Raw genomic sequence first — 17775 nt, 5'->3', positions numbered from 1 at the left:
GTTTTATTCATTTTGTTTATGAAATATTATTACTGCTGTTATTATGTTCCATAAACATTGCTAATACATAGCTAGTGTTAAAAAAATGAATCCCATTAAGAAGGAAGAGCTAAAAGAGCTTACCGAGCATTTCGGTCACTTTGGCTGTTCCTGGAACCTCAGATGGTTCACCGGGACCTCCAGCATTACAGGCCATTACACGGAATCTATACTCCGCCCCTTGTGGAAGATGTGTTAGAGTATATTCACGGATTTTGGTAGGAGTAGTATTGCATTTGGTCCATTCAAATTGATCAACCTTTTGCATTTCTATCAAATAGCCAGTGACTTTAGATCCGCCTTCATCTTCTGGTGCACTCCAAGCCAGCGAAATAGATGTTCTTGTGGTGTCGGTAACCCTTGGATTCTGAGGTTTGCCCGGAGGAGCTGGAAGAGACGGCCAGAGCAATGTTAGACATGTTAGAATTACTTTTTTGTAAACCGTCGCGAGACATTTGAGAGCGGCAGTATCTAAATCTAAATCTAAATCTAAATCTAAATCTAAATCTAAATCTAAATCTAAATCTAAATCTAAATCTAAATCTAAATCTAAATCTAAATCTAAATCTAAATCTAAATCTAAATCTCTATACTGCCTCTGTCAAATTGGCCATCTCAGGGTGGTATAGCTGCAGGCCCCCACCTGGAAGTTGGCCTCTTAAGCCACAACAAAATTCTCCAGCCCACCAGAGAGCTAGTTTTTCCCATGCAGAGTGAATGGGAGTTTTATATAATTTCTTCTTTGTTGACAGTATACTTTATGAATACTGCAAATTATTTACCAATGGGATCCATAGCCACTGCAGGCTTAGAAGGTCGGCTTGGCTTGCCAGTACCCCTGGCATTGATTGCTGTGACCCGATGTTCATACTCCAGCCCTTCAATCAGTCCAGTGGAACGATAGCGCGCCATAGTGACTGCGACTTTATTTACGCGGATCCATCTGTCTGCCCTGACTTCTTTACGTTCCACGATGTAGCCAGTGACTTGTGAACCACCATCCTCTTCGGGTGGATACCAAGTAAGTGTCATTCCATCACGGGAAATATCAAATACCTCTGGGGTACCAGGTGGTCCAGGAATACCTGTAGTCATAAAAATGAAAAACTGAGAATACAATTTTATTTATAATCCCCTTTCCCCCATAATAAGCAGACACATGGCACTGCATTTTGCTTCATGAATACATTGGCTTGGGTCCTCTTGAAATTTACCATGGCCAGTAGGTTTTCTTCCCTTGCCCCCTCTCCCCCCACCGCTGAAGCTCAAAAATGCCCCCCAAATATTGGGGTACAAGACCTCCCTCTAAAGATTTCACGATTGAGCAGTTGGAGAGCTGTCACAGAAGGGGCAGAATGGCCAAATTTTCTCCCCCTCCCTGCATGTATGGATCTATCTGACAGGATCCAACCCACTGCAATGAGATTTCTAAATTAGGCAAAGAAAAGCTAGAGTCAAATCCTGATGTACTTCTGTACATTTAATTTCTGTACATTTAATTTATCTTGGTTTATTGTGGTTTAATTGCGTGTATTGTTGTTTTTGTGGATTTTAATGTATGGTTTTTATTGGGGTTTTTATCTGCTGTAACGACCTCAAGCCTCCAGGGAGAGGCAAGTAACAAATTTTAATAATAATAATAATAATAATAATAATAATAATAATAATAATAATAATAATAATAATAATAATAATAATAATAATAAAATTTGATCTAATGTTTTTAATGCAGGGAAAATATTTTACTTACTGATTCTGCTCCTGCATTCTATAATTTCAGACTGTAAGTATGATCCAATTCCAAAACGGTTTGTGGCAGCCACGCGGAACACGTATTCAGTACCCTCCGTAAGTTTAGTGAATTTAAACGTTGTCCGAGTCACAGATTCAGAAACCGGCAGCCATCCTGGACGATGGGCGTCCCGTTGCTCTACCACATAGCCACTTAACGCAGCACCACCATCCATTTCTGGTGGTTCCCAGGAGATGGTTACAAAAGTGGAATCAATGTCAACAATTTTAATAGGTCCAGTTGGCGGTCCAGGTTTGTCTGTGGAAAACAAAATGGAGCATAAGCAAAGGAATCGCCAAATACAAAAATAAAGAGAGCACTTAAATTTAGCAAAGCAATTATGTAAGGTAGCGATCCCCAACCTGTGGGCCGCGGACCACATGTGGTCCTTTGACTAATTGGAGGTGGGCCCCGAAGGACGCCTTCCCCCCCCCCGGCCCTTTACTTCATCCCCCCCAGCCCTTTACAACACACTTCGGGTGTCATTGTCTCCCATCACTCCCAGATGGGACTATCTCGTTGCAGAGAAACAAGCTCAGGGTTCCCATTGATTTGTCATTGTCATGAGTTAAAATTTCCATGAAAATAAAATGTTCCTTATGTTCATTGTTGTGGCGTTTCCGTATCTTATTTTGAAGGGATGTTTAAACATTACCATAACGATCAGAAAGCGTTAGGGCAGTGGTTGAGAGTAGAGGAGTAAACTACCCCCCCCACCGGGCCTCAGTAAAAGGTGTTGAGTGGTCCCTGGTGAGTGGTCCCCAGCGTTGAGTGGTCCCCGGTGATAAAAAGGTTGGGGACCACTGATGTAAGGGAAATAACAGACAATTATATTTTTGTAACCGATTCTTACCGAGGATAACAACTTTTATTTTCTCCAGCGCTGTTCCAGTTGTGTTCTTCAGTTCCAGTGTGTAGTGCCCAGTATCATGGATTGTGGTTTCTCGTATGGTTAATTTAGCTACTTTCACAGTTGTTTCCACTTTGACACGTTCTGATTCTCTTAGTTTGGAGCCAGCAAAGAACCAAGAAACCGCTGGAGGCGGTCGCCCGGAAATTGGAATTGCTAGCTCGATAGGCCTGCCAGCTGGTACATTAATGGTCTTTTGAGGTATTCCAGCAAGATCAATTGCAGGGAGAACTGAAAGGAGATAAGAACCCGGTAGGGTTAATCCAGGAAAGTATGCATTAACATAAAAGTATCCCTTGTGCAAGCACCGGGTCATGTCTGACCCTTGGGGTGACACCCTCTAGCGTTTTCATGGCAGACTCAATACGGGGTGGTTTGCCAGTGCCTTCCCCAGTCATTACCGTTTACCCCCCAGCAGCAAGCTGGGTACTCATTTTACCGACCTCGGAAGGATGGAAGGCTGAGTCAACCTTGAGCCGGCTGCTGGGACTGAACTCCCAACCTCATGGGCAGAGCTTGCAGACAGCATGTCTGCTGCCTTACCACTCTGTGCCACAAGAGGCTCTAACATTACGAATGATATTTCTTTATAATTATGCCACTTACCTTTTAGATCTTGTACCGTCACGGCTGTGACTGTCTCTCTTGGTTCAGACACGCCTTTCGGATTCTGCGCTCGGACTCTAAACAGGTACTGTTCGCCTTCGTTTAATGAAATGATTGTGTGCTCAAATATGTTAGACTTCAGCGTGACCACCTTCATCCATCTTTCCGTTCCAGCTTTACAGGCCTCGATGACGTAGCCAGTTAATCTGCTGCCGCCATCGTGCACTGGTTTTTCCCAAGCAAGTGATACAGTAGATTTTGTAACGTCAACCACCTCCAGTCTCTGAGGTACACTCGGCACCTCCGACACTAGAACAGCATCCAGGGTCTCACAGGGTTCACCGATGCCGTAGATGTTTTCGGGCAGCACTCGGAAATAGTAAAGAGCTCCTTCGATGAGTCCGGAAATCCTGTAAAAGGTTTTGCTGCATTTCGTCGTCACTGTCTTGTAGGCTCTCATTGCAGCCTCCCGTTTCTCAATGATGTAGTTGGTGACAGGCGCGCCACCATCAATGGTAGGAATGTCCCAAGTGATGGTTACAGAATCTTTGGAAACCTCTTTGACTCTCACTGCTCCTGATGGGCCAGGAGTATCTGGGGAAGGGAAAAAAACAAAACAAATGTTTTCCGCACTGTCTTTTCCCCCTTCATCCTTGCATTTCTGTATTATTCAAGTCAGGCGTACAGACCATTGGCATTCTACAAACCTATTGTTCACTGGTGTCCCCTCTCTATTTTTCACTTTCCCAGGTTCTCCCATTATTTATTTAATGTCGTATCTGTGCATTTAATTGTCGCCATATCTATTCATGTTTGAGAAGCTCTTATGCAGTGAAAATGGCCTCAACCAGAGCCAGGGCTTCCACCATCCACTAGCCAAGTGAGATCAGGGCCCTGCGGGACTTAAAGCATTTCCACTGGGTCTGTAATACAGAGCTCCTTATGGTTGAGGTCCAACAATAACTGGCCTCCCCGTCTGTTCCACTTAATATTTCTGGTAAGGGCTAGGAGGAGGAGCTGGGCTCATGGCTTAAATGCCACTCAGTGCTTAACACCCACTCAGGGCAGCTGTCCCACCCCTACGTGCCTCCTCCTTCAATCGGCTGGCCTGTCTCAACAGCAAGCCAATCGCCTTCCGTCCCCCACCCCTGACCACTCCCTCCTCCTTCCATTTCCCTCCAAAGCTCAGAGGCTGCAGATCTCTGCTGCATGAGAGCAGCCACTGCAGGTGAGTTCCCATCCCGGGGGCCTCCAGCCTGCAGCCTTTCCAGGTCCTGGGGGGAGGGAGAGGCCATCTGCAGAATTCTTCCATCAACCCCCCCAATCTAACACCCGTTGCAGTCCTGAATGCAATGAGCTTTGCCCTTATAACATCTGGATGCAATATAGCTAATCCCATCTCGGCACTTTATTCCCCTACCCTCCCACTGGAGGGAAGGTGAAGAGCCCTGGGGTTTTTAAGACAAATAGATTTTAATAATTAATAATATAATGTTTTAAGGTGTTTCTAATTGCACAATTATTTTGGATTGATGTTGTAAGCTGCCCTGAGTCCTCAGGGAAGGGCGGCAAAGAAATGTGATAGACAGACGGATAGATGAGAGAGAGGTGGATAGATTAGGGAGAGATGGATAGATAGGCATAGTTATGCAGTTACAAGTTACGATACATTACTGTATTTGTACCTACCATATACTTTGACAAGAACTGTTGCAGATTTCTTTCCTGATTGATTTTCAGCCTCAATAACATATTTCCCAGCATCGTACCGGTTGACTTTATCCACAACTAACAGCGTATAGCTATCTGTGGTATCAATAATGCCGCGATTTGCCAGGTCAACGCCCTGCTTGCTCCATGTGATGATGGGGGGTGGTCTGCCGGTCACTGACACCATTAGACGTAAAGAGCCACCAGCCCGGACAATCACAGTCTTCTTCAGATCCTCAGCAAGTTCCAGGTCTGGTTTTTCTGCACACGTAGAGGTAAAAACAAGATATTGGTTTCCTATTCGACTAAAGGTAAAGGTAAAGGTATCCCCTGTGCAAGCACCGGGTCATGTCTGACCCTTGGGGTGACGCCCTCCAGCGTTTTCATGGCAGACTCAATACGGGGTGGTTTGCCAGTGCCTTCCCCAGTCATGACCGTTTACCCCCCAGCAAGCTGGGTACTCATTTTACCGACCTCGGAAGGATGGAAGGCTGAGTCAACCTTGAGCCGGCTGCTGGGATTGAACTCCCAACCTCATGGGCAAAGCTTTCAAACTGCTGCCTTACCACTCTGCGCCACAAGAGGCTCATTCGACTACTATTCTACTACTTCGAAACCAATGTGTACATTCCCATTTAGAAGAAAACCTGGATCTTGACCTTACCTATCCTTTCCACGGGCTCTATTTCAGCCGAAGACTCGCTGTATTCACTCAAGCCATTGATGTTGGTAGCAGCCACTCTAAATCGGTATTTCTGGCTCGTCTTAAGGCCAGTCACAGTGTATTCAGCATTCCGTATGGTAGCCTGAGTGTGGGCCCTGTACCATTGTTCCATACTTTCTTCTTTCATTTCCAGGACATAGCCTAATATGTCGACGCCACCGTCGTACGTGGGCTTTGTCCAAGCCAAGCTTATGCTGGTCTTAGTAGTGTCCACAACTCTGGGAGGTGAAGGTGCTGCGGGAGTGTCTTTGGAAAAGGATAACACATGCCTCATGTTACTACAGAGAAGAGGTTGCACTTTTAACTCCCAAATCAATCATTACGTCAAAATTTCTGCAATCATACTTGAAAATGGCCAGTGATGGGCCTGGAGGGAGTGGGAAAGGAAGGGGCCTCAGGTGTTCATCTATACAGCTATGCAACCCAACCATATTCTGCATTCTCGCACCACGTCTGGGGCTTCTCAAAGCCTGAAGAATGTTTCAGGGGTTTCTCAATGGGGAAAAAGTTGAGAAAGGCTGATCTAGAGTCATAAGTTTATCTTCTGGGGGGTGGGGGATCTTTCTTAATGCTGGACAAGGAGATCAGTGAACCCGGAGTACAAAGCAAAAGAAATCCATCGATTCCACTTTCCCCAAGCAGAAAACATTACTGAAGATCAGGCCCATCGTAGCCAGCACCATACCCTTTGTCATTGTCAATCCAGAAAGAATTCCCCCCCCGCCCCCGAATATCTTACGTAAAGGAAAACTTGCTTTCTGACTGACCTGAGTACATCACGACTGAAGGAGCAGAATCAAAATAAATACACAGTTTGTGAATGTGTCTGGTTATGGGATTGCCCCTGATCCAAAGTTACTTTTGAGATCCCCAGAATGATTAATCATTTATATAACAGTAGAGGCAACTGTTCAAAATGGAACTGATCCTCAACCATTTGTGGACACAATAAGTGTCCCAAACTATCCCACTGGACCGTTCCAGTCTCACAACTCATACAACCCCTCATAAAGTAAAGGTAAAGGTATCCCCTGTGCAAGCACCGAGTCATGTCTGACCCTTGGGGGTGACGCCCTCTAGCGTTTTCTTGGCAGACTCAATACGGGGTGGTTTGCCAGTGCCTTCCCCAGTCATTACGACCCCTCATACAGCCCCCCAATTAGGTGTTCATTTCAATCTTGGAAACTTACATGATGGTTCTTTGCACAAAATGTATGAGGAAGCATCACTAGGTTCACTGTTACCAGCAGCATTCACAGCCGTGACCCGGAACTGGTATTCACAGCCTTCCATGAGATTCGTCACTTTCAGTCTCGTATCGTAAATAGTATAGTCCTTGTTGACCCGTGTCCAGCGTAGACTTCTCTTTTCACGCTTGTCTACAAGGTAGGTGCTGATTTCATTGCCCCCATCGGACTCTGGTTTCAGCCACTGAATAATGATATGCTCTTTGCCAGCGCCCGCTGCTTCCGGAGCACCAGGTGCTGATGGAATAGCTGTAAATATTTTTGAAAGAGAGAGGCGGGGAAGGGAGGGGGATCAGCTATTTTGTGTGATAGAAGTCGACCCTCCCCAACAAGTGGCACCGTGGCGAGAAATGGACTTACTGAATGAATTTCTAGCAATGATGGGTCCCGACTCAAGTGGAAGGCCTGGTCCATACTTGTTGACGGCTCTTACACGGAAAATGTACTCGTTATTCTTAATAAGCCTGGTTACTACGCATGACATTGTTTGACACTCGGCTTCAACTATCACCCAGTTCAGCCGGCTGGTCTCGCGTCTCTCTACGATGTAGTGGGTGATTTCTGCTCCGCCATCTTCTTGAGGCAAGTTCCAAGCCAGGGTACACTTCTCTTCTGTCACTCTGCTAACGGTGAGCTTGCCAGCGCACGATCCGGGTGAATCTGCGGATAAGGAGTAAAATATTAGTTAACGATCCCGAGGAAAGCAAAGAAACGGCTTCGAAGGACGATTGAGTCCCTTCGAGAAACAAAACTGCAAAATATTTACCAAGCACTTTGACAAAGACGGCGACTTGCTTTGTCCCACTGGCGTTTTTAACGGTTAAAGTGTATTTTCCTGTGTCACCTCTGTCACAGAACTTGACGATTGCCACAGCATGCTTGCTGGTGTATTGTAAAGAGACCTTTTCACTCTGGTCCAGTTCTTTGTCGCCTTTAGACCAAAACACTTTGGGTTCTGGCTTCCCACCAATGGATGCCTCGAGGACAAGATCCGAGCCAGCCCTAATCGTGACGACATCTACCTGCAGCTTGGCGTCCAGCACAGCTTTAGGTGGTGCTGTGAAAAAAGCAAGAGAAATAGAGTTACACGTGGACACTGAAAAGGCCTGGGTTCTTAACCCATAATTTTAAACTCATATCCACGTCTCTTACAATATTCATCTTTACAGGAAACAGGGCCGGTAGATTCAGAGCCTTTGCTGATTACGCCTGCAGCGTTCTTTGCCAGAACACGGAATTCATATTCCTCTCCCTCACTGAGCGCTGTAACGGTAAAGAAGGTTTCGGAGACAATTGTGTAGTTGCACTTCAGCCAGCGTCCATCTCCAGCTTCGTTGTACGGCTTGCGTTCTACAATATAGCCAACAACTTTGCTTCCACCGTCGTAAAGGGGAGGAGTCCAACTTAATGACACTGAAGACCTTGTGACATCTGTGACTTCTGGTCTACCTGGTGGATCTGGAAGAGAACACAGCATGAAAATTACAGTTCTGCCGTCCATGAAAACAGTAGAAGGAAGCATACCTTCTCTGCCAATTTTACTTACCGACTGGGTTTTGAGCCATTACTGGCCTGGAAGCTTCACTAGCTTTGCTCAACCCAGCAGCATTCAGTGCATATACTCTGAACTGATACTCAAGGCCCTCCACAAGCCCTGTAACTTTATAGTCACAGTCGAAGCAAGGAACTTTGTTCTCCTTCACCCAAAGGATTGTGTTGCGTTCTTTCTTTTCGATCCAGTATCCGACAACTTTGCTGCCCCCATCGTGATATGGCTCTTCCCAACGGATGCTCATGGCATTGGCAGAGACGTAATATACCTCGGGCCTAGTGGGTGGACTTGGTGGAACTAATTTTAAAGAGAGAGAGAGAGAGAGAGAGAGAGAGAGAGAGAAATATTAGTGCTGTGCAAGTTTTTAAAGCAAGGTCAGAGGAGATTTATGCACATCCCTTTTATAAATTAGTCCTTACCGAATGGATGCTCGGCCACCACCGGTACAGATTCTATTGGCTTGCTGACACCAAATCTGTTTTCAGAGCTGACCCGGAAACTGTATTCCATGTATTTGGTGAGATGGGTTACTTTGATCTGTGTACGTTTGACACTGGAGTTGACCAGCTGCCATGCCGTCGAACCAGATTCTCGTTTCTCAACGATGTAGTTTGTAATATCAGAGCCGCCATCGTCTTCAGGCTCCTTCCATGACAGAACACAAGACTCAGCTGTCACCGATGATATTTCAACGGGGCGTGTAACTGGACCTGGTCTTCCAATGACAACTACGGTGACGGTGAATGTTTTCACTCCAGCGGTGTTTTCCAGAGTCAAGTAATATTTTCCCGAGTCACCTCTCATGCTGTCTTTAACAGTCAGCGTGGTTCTGTCTTTTGTCGTCTTGATGGTTACTCTGTCTGTTTCCTTAAGTCTCATTTCTTCCAGTTTCCATGTGACTTTCGGAGCAGGACGTCCACTGATCGGTATGTCAATAGTAAAGGTACTTCCAGTTTTGCATGTGATAAGTTGTCTGGTAATTCCACTGAGATCGGCCGTCGGCTCAATTTGTGGCTCTTTAACAATGACAGAAGAAAAGGCTTCTCTTGGCTGACTGTAGCCAGCATCATTCTTCGCTTTGACACGGAACTCGTATTCATTGTTCTCCATGAGACCTTCAACAGAGAAAGTGAGTTGCTTCGTCTGACCGGCTTCAACCCAAAAGTCGGATCCCTTTTGTCGCATCTCTATGAGGTATCCGGTGATACGACTGCCACCATCGTGATCAGGTTTCAGCCAAGCTAGGTCTACAGACGACCTGCTAGTATCAACAATGTCTAATCTCTTGGGTGGAGCAGGTTCTTCAGTTGCTACGACGGGCTCTGGTAATTCACACGGTTCTCCTACTCCGTATTCGTTTTCCGCTGAAACACGGTAATAATAGGGCACGCCTTCTGCAAGACCGGTGACCCTGTAGATTTGACGGGTACATTTTTCACTCACAACCTGCCAGCTGCGACGGCTTGCTTCTCGCTTCTCCACAACGTAATGATGGATACGGGCACCTCCGTCCAGAAGAGGAGCATCCCACATCAAAGTGATAGAACCTCGGGTGACGTCTTTAAACGTAATAGGACCTGGTGGCCCAGGGGTGTCTAGCACCTTGACAGTGAAAGTGATAGCTTTGCTACCGCTGTTGTTTTGCACCGTAAACACATACTTTCCAGCGTCAGTTCTGTTGCATTCCTCCACAGTTAATGTACTAAAAGAGTCTGTAGTATGAATGTCTGCACGCAGACTAAGATCGGAATCGGCTTTGGACCATACGGCCGTCGGAACCGGCCTGCCCTTGAAGGCGATGAACAGACGGATGGTTGCGCCCGCTCTGACAATGTGAGTCTGCTTGAAGGAAGCGTCGATATCAAGCTCAGGTGAACAGAGCCTGTCGACTGTTTGTATGGAAGCAGGGACTTCACAGCTTTCTCCTTTGCCGGCGCCATTCACAGCGCTGACCCGGAATTTGTAATGCTCGCCGGCCTCCAGTTCCGTCACGGTATACTTAGTCGCGATGCAAGCCTCGGCGTTGACTTTATGCCATTCTCCCAAATCTGCCTTGCACATTTCAATGATGTAGCCAATGATTTCCAGACCTCCGTCGAAAACTGGCTTGGTCCATTCTAAGCTGACGCTTGATTTGGACGTGTCTGTCACTTTGACTACGGTAGGAGCGCTTGGAGGATTGACCGGCTCTCGGCATTTAATCAGCCTGGAGACGTCACTTGGAGGCCCCACTCCAGCATTGTTTTCTGCCATGACATGGAACTCGTATTCGTTGCCTTCGGTTAAGCCGGTGACTCGGAACCTTGTCTCCGCGATGGGCCTCTTGCTGGACACCTTAACCCAGCGAATGCTCTTCTTTTCTCTCCTTTCCAAGATATACTGGTTAATGTCACTTCCGCCATCTGATCTGGGCCTGGCCCACGTCAGTGTGATGCTGTTTCCTGTTACATTGCTGGGTTCTGGAGTGCCAGGTGCTTCAGGAACCGCTGCAAAATAATAATACGAAAAAAGGTTAGAGAACATTCTGGAGAAGACTGGCAAGAGTTAAATGGGGACGTAATTCAAGGTAAACATACTGTATTGTGCTTGTGCTACGAATGGGTCAGATTCCAGTGGCCTTCCGACGCCAAATTTGTTGACTGCAGAGACACGGAACTGGTATTCGTTGCCCTTTATTAATTTAACAGCGGCATAACTGCAGGCTTCGCAGTGGTCTTCAATTAGTGCCCAGGATACCCTGCTGGTTTCACGTTTTTCAATCACGTAATGAGTAATGGCTGCGCAACCATCATTGGCTGGAGGCTCCCACCATAACGTTGCCTTCTCTTCAGTTATATTGGTGAACCGGATTGGCCCGCCTACTTTTCCTGGAGTATCTGTAACATTAAATTACCAGTTATTTTAATGGTGCTCATTTCAACGTGATTATACTACTAAATGTAAGACTATACTACTAAAATCTTGAACAAATGATGCCAAGTTACCTTGGACTCGTACGGTTATCTCTGCATGTTTGACGCCTGATGCATTCTTGGCTTCTACCTTATATACTCCACGATGGTCCCGAGAAGCGTCTCTCACAAAGACGGTGCTATAGCCTATGGCACTGGTTATTTCCATATTCAATCTCTTGTCAATTTCTTTTCCATCTTTCAGCCAGGTCACCTGAGGAACCGGGCGGCCCGTGATGAGAACTTTAAGTCTGATGGTCTCTCCAGCTTTCACGGTGAGGCCTTCAAAGTGCTCGGCGCCAAATTCGATGGATGGTGCAACTAGAGAACGAAGAGAAATGAAAGGATATTACTTTATAGCATCCTTTAGGTCTATTTATCTCCGATAGCCAAAGAGTACACAACATTTTAAAATAAGAGAATCAAGCATATCCCCAAACAATAATATAATAATAAAGTACAAATTTCCTTCACCAAACAGACAAACAAACAAACAAACCCAAAACACAGACTAAACTGCAACTAGTTTGAGCAGTTTACTGTCTGATCATATGCAGCTTCAGCCCAGATTTTCTTAGCCACCATTTACAGAGTTTCTGCTTTTGTAAACCGCCCCAAGATGGCCACGCCAAAAGGACTAGTCTAGAAATTTGAAAATACATAAATAAATTGCAATATAGTAGCATAGCATTATAGTTTGCACTGCATTTATATGTTCAAAACATTTATGCTTTTTCCTAGTATTAACATAAATGAATAGTGTGAACTGATGGTTCAGCAGACAGGGCGATAATCAGGCAATGTTACATGCAATAGTCTAGTTTATCACAAAACTTTAAGGGAGTTGCGGGTTCTATTAAACATAGAAACACAGAGCTGGAAGTGACCTCAAGGATCATCTAGTCCACCCCCCAGTTGCTTAGCTATTAGCAAACAGTGCTTACCAGCTTCATCTCGGGTCATAATATAACCTGAAGATTGGGAAGGAGGACTGATGGTTCCTACAGCATTTCTTGCAAGGATTCTGAATTCATATCGATCACCAGGGCTAAGTCCTGTCACTGTATATTGGCATTCACTGACATCAATAAAATTGCATCTCAGCCAGCGGTCACCGCTTCCTTGACGCTTCTCAATACTGTAGCCCACGATCTTGCTGCCTCCATCACGAAGTGGCGCAGTCCACTTCAGAGTAATCGTTTCCCTAGTCACATCGATGTAATCAGGTGTGCCAGGTGGATCTGAAAGGGAGACAGATGCATGCATAGTAATTTATACATCAGCATAAGTCTCTAGGGCCGTGGTTCTCAACATGGGGCTTGGGACACCATTGGGGGTCAGATGACCCTTTCACAGGGGTCGTGGCAGGGTGAACAGCTTGGCTGGGGGGGGTGCCGCAACTGTTGCCGCTCCTCCTGAAGGTGCCCACCAATTTATAACCAATTTATATACAATCACGAACAATGGACCTTCACACCATTGGGCCGTTTTTGTTTAATTTCTTGAAAGAACACTTGCATAATTTTATGGTTCGGGGTCACCACCACATGAACTGTATTAAAGGGTCGCGGCATTAGGAAGGTTGAGAACAACTACTGCTCTACAGTGTGCTGTGATTGGTGTTTTAGATTCAGGGGTCAGCCACTCACCTACTGGAGACACTGCCAAGGTAAATTTGCTTGGATCACTGGCAGAACTCAATCCAACAGAATTTTCAGCGTAGACACGGAACTGGTAGTCCAGGCCTTCCATCAATCCAATAATTCTGTATTCTCTATTAGATATCGATGAAGTATTCACTTTCTGCCACAGGATGCTGTTTCTTTCTTTCTTTTCAACGTGGTAGCCAGTAATTTCTGCACCACCATCATAAACTGGAGCATCCCAAGATATGGACATTCCATCAGCTGTAATATTGTAAACAACAGGCTTCCCTGGTGAACCTGGGGGTTTAAACTGGTGCTTTGCTATGACCTCTATGGAGGAAAGCGGTGGGCTTACTCCATATCTGTTTTCTGCACGGATTCTGAACTGGTACTCAGTATCTTTTACAAGGTTAGGAACTTTGAAAGTTGTCCTCGCTACACTAGAACACACCATTTTCCAGTTGGTTTGCGAAGTCTCCCGCTTCTCAACACTGTAGCCGGTAATTTCTCCTCCTCCGTCGTCTTCAGGTGCTCCCCATGAAAGAACCATGCTATCTGCTTTGATTTCATCTAGCTTTATAGGTCCTTTTGGCTTAGATGGAGGGCCAAGTGTTATCACTGTAATTGGGAAAGATTTTCTGTGCACAGCATTGTCAAGGATTAAGGTGTACTTGCCACCGTTTTCTTTCTTCACGTTCTTAATGCTTAAACTTATTTTGTTTTCCGTTTTCTTGAAGCGGATCAGTTCGCTTTCTTTAAGAGGCATGCTGTCTTTCAGCCAGCTCATTGTAGGTCTTGGCTTTCCCTTATATGGCAATTCAATGTGTACATTGTGACCAATCCTCACGGTTACTTGTCCTCCAGGGATATCAGAAAGGTCTGCTTCGGGTGCTATTACATAATCTTTCACTGTAATGGGTCCAACTATAACACCATCACTTTTTCCTTTTTCATTCTTAGCAGAAACTCTGAATTCCATCACAGAAAGCTCCTTAAGTTTATCAGCTTCAAATTCACATGCTTTGGTTACGCCGGCGTATGACCATTCTCTTTCATCTTTTAGTTTCTTTTCAATGACATACTCTGATATAATACTACCACCATCAAATTCAGGCTTGGTCCACTGCAAAGTCACAGAAGTCTTTGTTGAGTCTTTCATAGACAGGTCCTGAACAGGTCCAGGGACTTCAGCAGCTTTGACCGGTTCTGAAGTTTCACAGGGTTCACCCAATCCATTTTCATTTTCTGCAAGAACACGGAAGAAGTATGGAATCTTTTCTGACAAGTTGCTTATCTTGAATGATGTATGGGAGCATTTTGCTGTCACAGAAGACCAAGCCCTCTTGGTGGCATCTCGTTTTTCAATGACATAGTTGGTTATTTCAGAACCACCATTGATGAGTGGTGGTTCCCATACCAATGTCACAGTTCCACGAGAAACATGTTTAAGATGCAGTCTCTGGCACGCAGATGGAGTGTCGAGCACTTTAACATTCACAAATGACGTTTTTGGTTTTCCTACGCCATTTTCAATTGTGAGTACATATTTTCCTGTATCGTTGCGAGTGACTTGAGGAATACTTAGCAGCGTGGAAGATTCTGTGTTTTGAATGGTGTATCTTTCATCAACAGCAAGGTTCTTCTCATCCTTTCTCCATATGACAGTTGGAGGAGGTCTTCCTTTGAAAGGAATCATTATTTGTACGTCTTCACCTGCCTTAGCAACAATGGAAGTTCTGAGAGCAACATCTAGATCAATCTCTGCCTCCTCTGCAAGAAAATGAAAGTTTAAAATGCATGTTATTAATATGTGTGTATGTGTGGGGGGGAAATATTAAGAATAATAGCAAAATCACATTGCATACCAAGTATGTCTTTAGCTTGTACAGGTTCTGTCATCTCAATAGGTTCACCTTGTCCGGCATAGTTTATAGCAGCTACACGGAAGTAGTAGTTGATTCCTGGCTGGAGATGAGAAACAACATATTCTGTGGTTCTCACTTCTCCTCTTGCACTGACAACACTCCATTCTTCCTCATCTCCTTCTCTCTTTTCTACAGCATAACTGGTAATTGCACTGCCTCCATCGTAGGCTGGTTTAGTCCAGCCAAGTGTGACAGAGGTCTTGGTGGTATCCACAACCTTCAGCTTAACAGGTGGTCCAGGTTTGTCTGTAAAATAATAAAAGTAACAATGAGACTTCAAAAGACAGATACGAAACAGCTAGAGCATCGAATTATACCCTGAGATGTCACACATTCGAAGGCAGACAAACAACTATAATCATGGCAGAACATCAAAATATTCCCCCTAATATTACCATACATGTTTACTGTAAGTTGGTTTTAAATTTTCAGTTATCAACATGGATGGGTTCTTACCGATAGGATCTGCTGCTTTATAGAAATCTGATGCATCTGAGAATGGTCCTTGTCCAGCTGCATTCACAGCAGAAACTCTGAATTGGTATTCACTGTTTTCAGTTAACCCTGTTACTTTCTGTCTGGTGTCACGGATAGTTTCTTTGAGGACCTTGAACCAGCCTAGGCTTTTCTTGTCACGCTTTTCAAGGTAATAGCCATTTACTTCACTGCCACCATCCACTGTAGGTCTGCTCCACACTACAGTCATTGAATGCTTAGTTATCATGGTGACCTCTGGCACACCAGGTGGTCCAGGTGTAACTGTGTTTGTGTTAAAAGAAAAAAAAAATCACATCAGGTCAACATAACTGAATAATAGATAACCTATAAAACTTCCAGGAGCCGATCTAATAACACCTACTTAACTTACCAAATGCATTTTTAGCGATAACACAATCAGATTCCAGTGGCTCACCAACACCAAATTTGTTTACACCTCGTACACGGAAGATATATTCATTTCCTTTAATGACTTTTGTGGTAGTGGCATTGCATTGTTCTTGTTTTTCAGATACTACCGACCATACCACACGGCTTGTCTCACGTTTCTCAACAATGTAATGAGTTACATTGGCACCACCATCATCGGCTGGCGGGTCCCACAGAAGGCTAATCTTTTCAGCAGTGACAGTCTTGAAATGTATAGGCCCACCTGGAGGTCCTGGCTTATCTGTTAAGACGAAATGAAGTATTTTAATATATAAGAGTGGGTACAGCAAACTGAATTTCAGAATGAATACAATGCAATATTGTTTAAAACGTACCAAGTATTTGTACTCTAACAGTGGCAGTTGCAGAGCCCATAGCATTCTTTAATTTCAGTTCATAATTTCCAGTGTTAAGGCGAGTTGCATCTTTGATTAGGATGGATGCAAATTCTGTCGTATTTTCAATAGACACCTGGGCGCTGGTTTGTATCTCTTTTCCATTTCTGAACCACTCAATTGTAGGCAAAGGCTTTCCTGAGATGCCAAGTCTCAGCTTAACTGCAGTACCAGCTTTGTATTTTACGACTTCGGTATATTCTGGTGGAACATCTATTTCAGGTGCACCTTAATGAACAATACGGAATAAAAAGGTATTAATACATCTGAAAGTGTGTCAGACTAAAGCTTTTGGGGGATGACTAATGCACAAATATACATACTTTAACACAAGTCTTATTAAAGCAAACAGAATTTGAATCAGTGCTGTGTCATCAAACCCGACACCTTGAATTCAAATAAAATCTTATACAAAAAAATGATAGCGGTAAACCAAAATACAGGGTTTGAAATTAATACTAGTGCAGTTAAATGTTCCTTACCGTAAGTATCCACGCATGTAATGGGGCCCAAAACATCTGATGGATTGCTAATTGAGCCTGCAGCATTCTTTGCAAAAACACGGAATTCATATTGGGAGCTTTGAGTCAAGCCTGAGACAGTAAATTGAGTCTCTATAACATTAGTGAAGCTGGCCTTTGTCCACCTTCCATTTGGCAGATCACGTTTCTCAACAATATATCCAGTAATTTTGCTACCACCATCAAAAGCTGGCTTTGTCCAAGAAAGACTGACAAATGTTTTGGAGATATCTGTGACGCGAACATTCCTCGGTGGTTCTGCAACACAAAAAAATAAAATAAGTTAGTAGGTATACTAGTACAAGTTAGGGCCCATGAATAATTCTGGGAGAAGGCAGGGACCATGAAATTCTCTAGCATAGCGATCCCCAACCTGTGGGCCGTGGACAACATGTGGTCCTTCGACTAATTGGAGGTGGGCCCCGAAGGACGCCTTCTCCCCCCCTTTACTTCATCCCCCCAGCCCTTTACAACACACTTCATTGTTGTGGCGTGTCTGTATCTTATTTTGAAGGGATGTTTAAACATTACCATAGCGATCAGAGAGCGCTAGGGCAGTGGTTGAGAGTAGAGGAGTAAACTACCCCCCCACCGGGCCTCAGTAAAAGGCGTTGAGTGGTCCCCGGTGAGTGGTCCCCGGCGTTGAGTGGTCCCCGGTGATAAAAAGGTTGGGGACCACTGCTCTAGCACACCTAACAGTGCAAAAGGACTAAGCTGCTCAAGTTCTGGCCATTCCTGAACTGCCTGAAATAGTACATGGAGGGCTTTAAAAAAATCCCATACATATATTATATTGGAAAATTTGGTGGTTGTGGGGAATTAGGGCATGA

At 44.8% G+C, this 17775-nt stretch overlaps 1 protein-coding gene across 5 annotated transcripts in view; it reads right to left on the bottom strand.

Annotated features, from left to right (window-relative positions):
* TTN (titin) overlaps positions 1 to 17775 on the bottom strand; it is a 356587-nt gene that overhangs the window by 16418 nt on the left and 322394 nt on the right. For all 5 annotated transcript variants that reach the window (XM_077319578.1, XM_077319579.1, XM_077319580.1 and 2 more), the window contains 22 exons: positions 16907 to 17203; positions 16365 to 16652; positions 15971 to 16270; positions 15559 to 15861; positions 15043 to 15348; positions 13181 to 14947; positions 12476 to 12772; positions 11565 to 11852; positions 11157 to 11456; positions 9000 to 11066; positions 8575 to 8877; positions 8181 to 8486; positions 7795 to 8085; positions 7389 to 7688; positions 6972 to 7277; positions 5722 to 6027; positions 5037 to 5318; positions 3348 to 3941; positions 2685 to 2972; positions 1790 to 2089; positions 822 to 1124; positions 124 to 426 (listed from right to left, as the gene is read on the bottom strand). In XM_077319578.1, coding sequence (XP_077175693.1) covers positions 124 to 426; positions 822 to 1124; positions 1790 to 2089; positions 2685 to 2972; positions 3348 to 3941; positions 5037 to 5318; positions 5722 to 6027; positions 6972 to 7277; positions 7389 to 7688; positions 7795 to 8085; positions 8181 to 8486; positions 8575 to 8877; positions 9000 to 11066; positions 11157 to 11456; positions 11565 to 11852; positions 12476 to 12772; positions 13181 to 14947; positions 15043 to 15348; positions 15559 to 15861; positions 15971 to 16270; positions 16365 to 16652; positions 16907 to 17203 — 10095 coding nt within the window. The remainder of the gene's footprint in view (positions 1 to 123; positions 427 to 821; positions 1125 to 1789; positions 2090 to 2684; positions 2973 to 3347; positions 3942 to 5036; positions 5319 to 5721; positions 6028 to 6971; positions 7278 to 7388; positions 7689 to 7794; positions 8086 to 8180; positions 8487 to 8574; positions 8878 to 8999; positions 11067 to 11156; positions 11457 to 11564; positions 11853 to 12475; positions 12773 to 13180; positions 14948 to 15042; positions 15349 to 15558; positions 15862 to 15970; positions 16271 to 16364; positions 16653 to 16906; positions 17204 to 17775) is intronic.

Source organism: Paroedura picta, chromosome 2 (genome assembly GCF_049243985.1).
Source record: "Paroedura picta isolate Pp20150507F chromosome 2, Ppicta_v3.0, whole genome shotgun sequence".
NCBI classification, from domain to species: Eukaryota; Metazoa; Chordata; class Lepidosauria; order Squamata; family Gekkonidae; genus Paroedura; species Paroedura picta.
The sequence above is the reverse complement of the archived record's forward strand: the minus strand, read 5'-3'. Positions and strand labels throughout refer to the sequence as shown.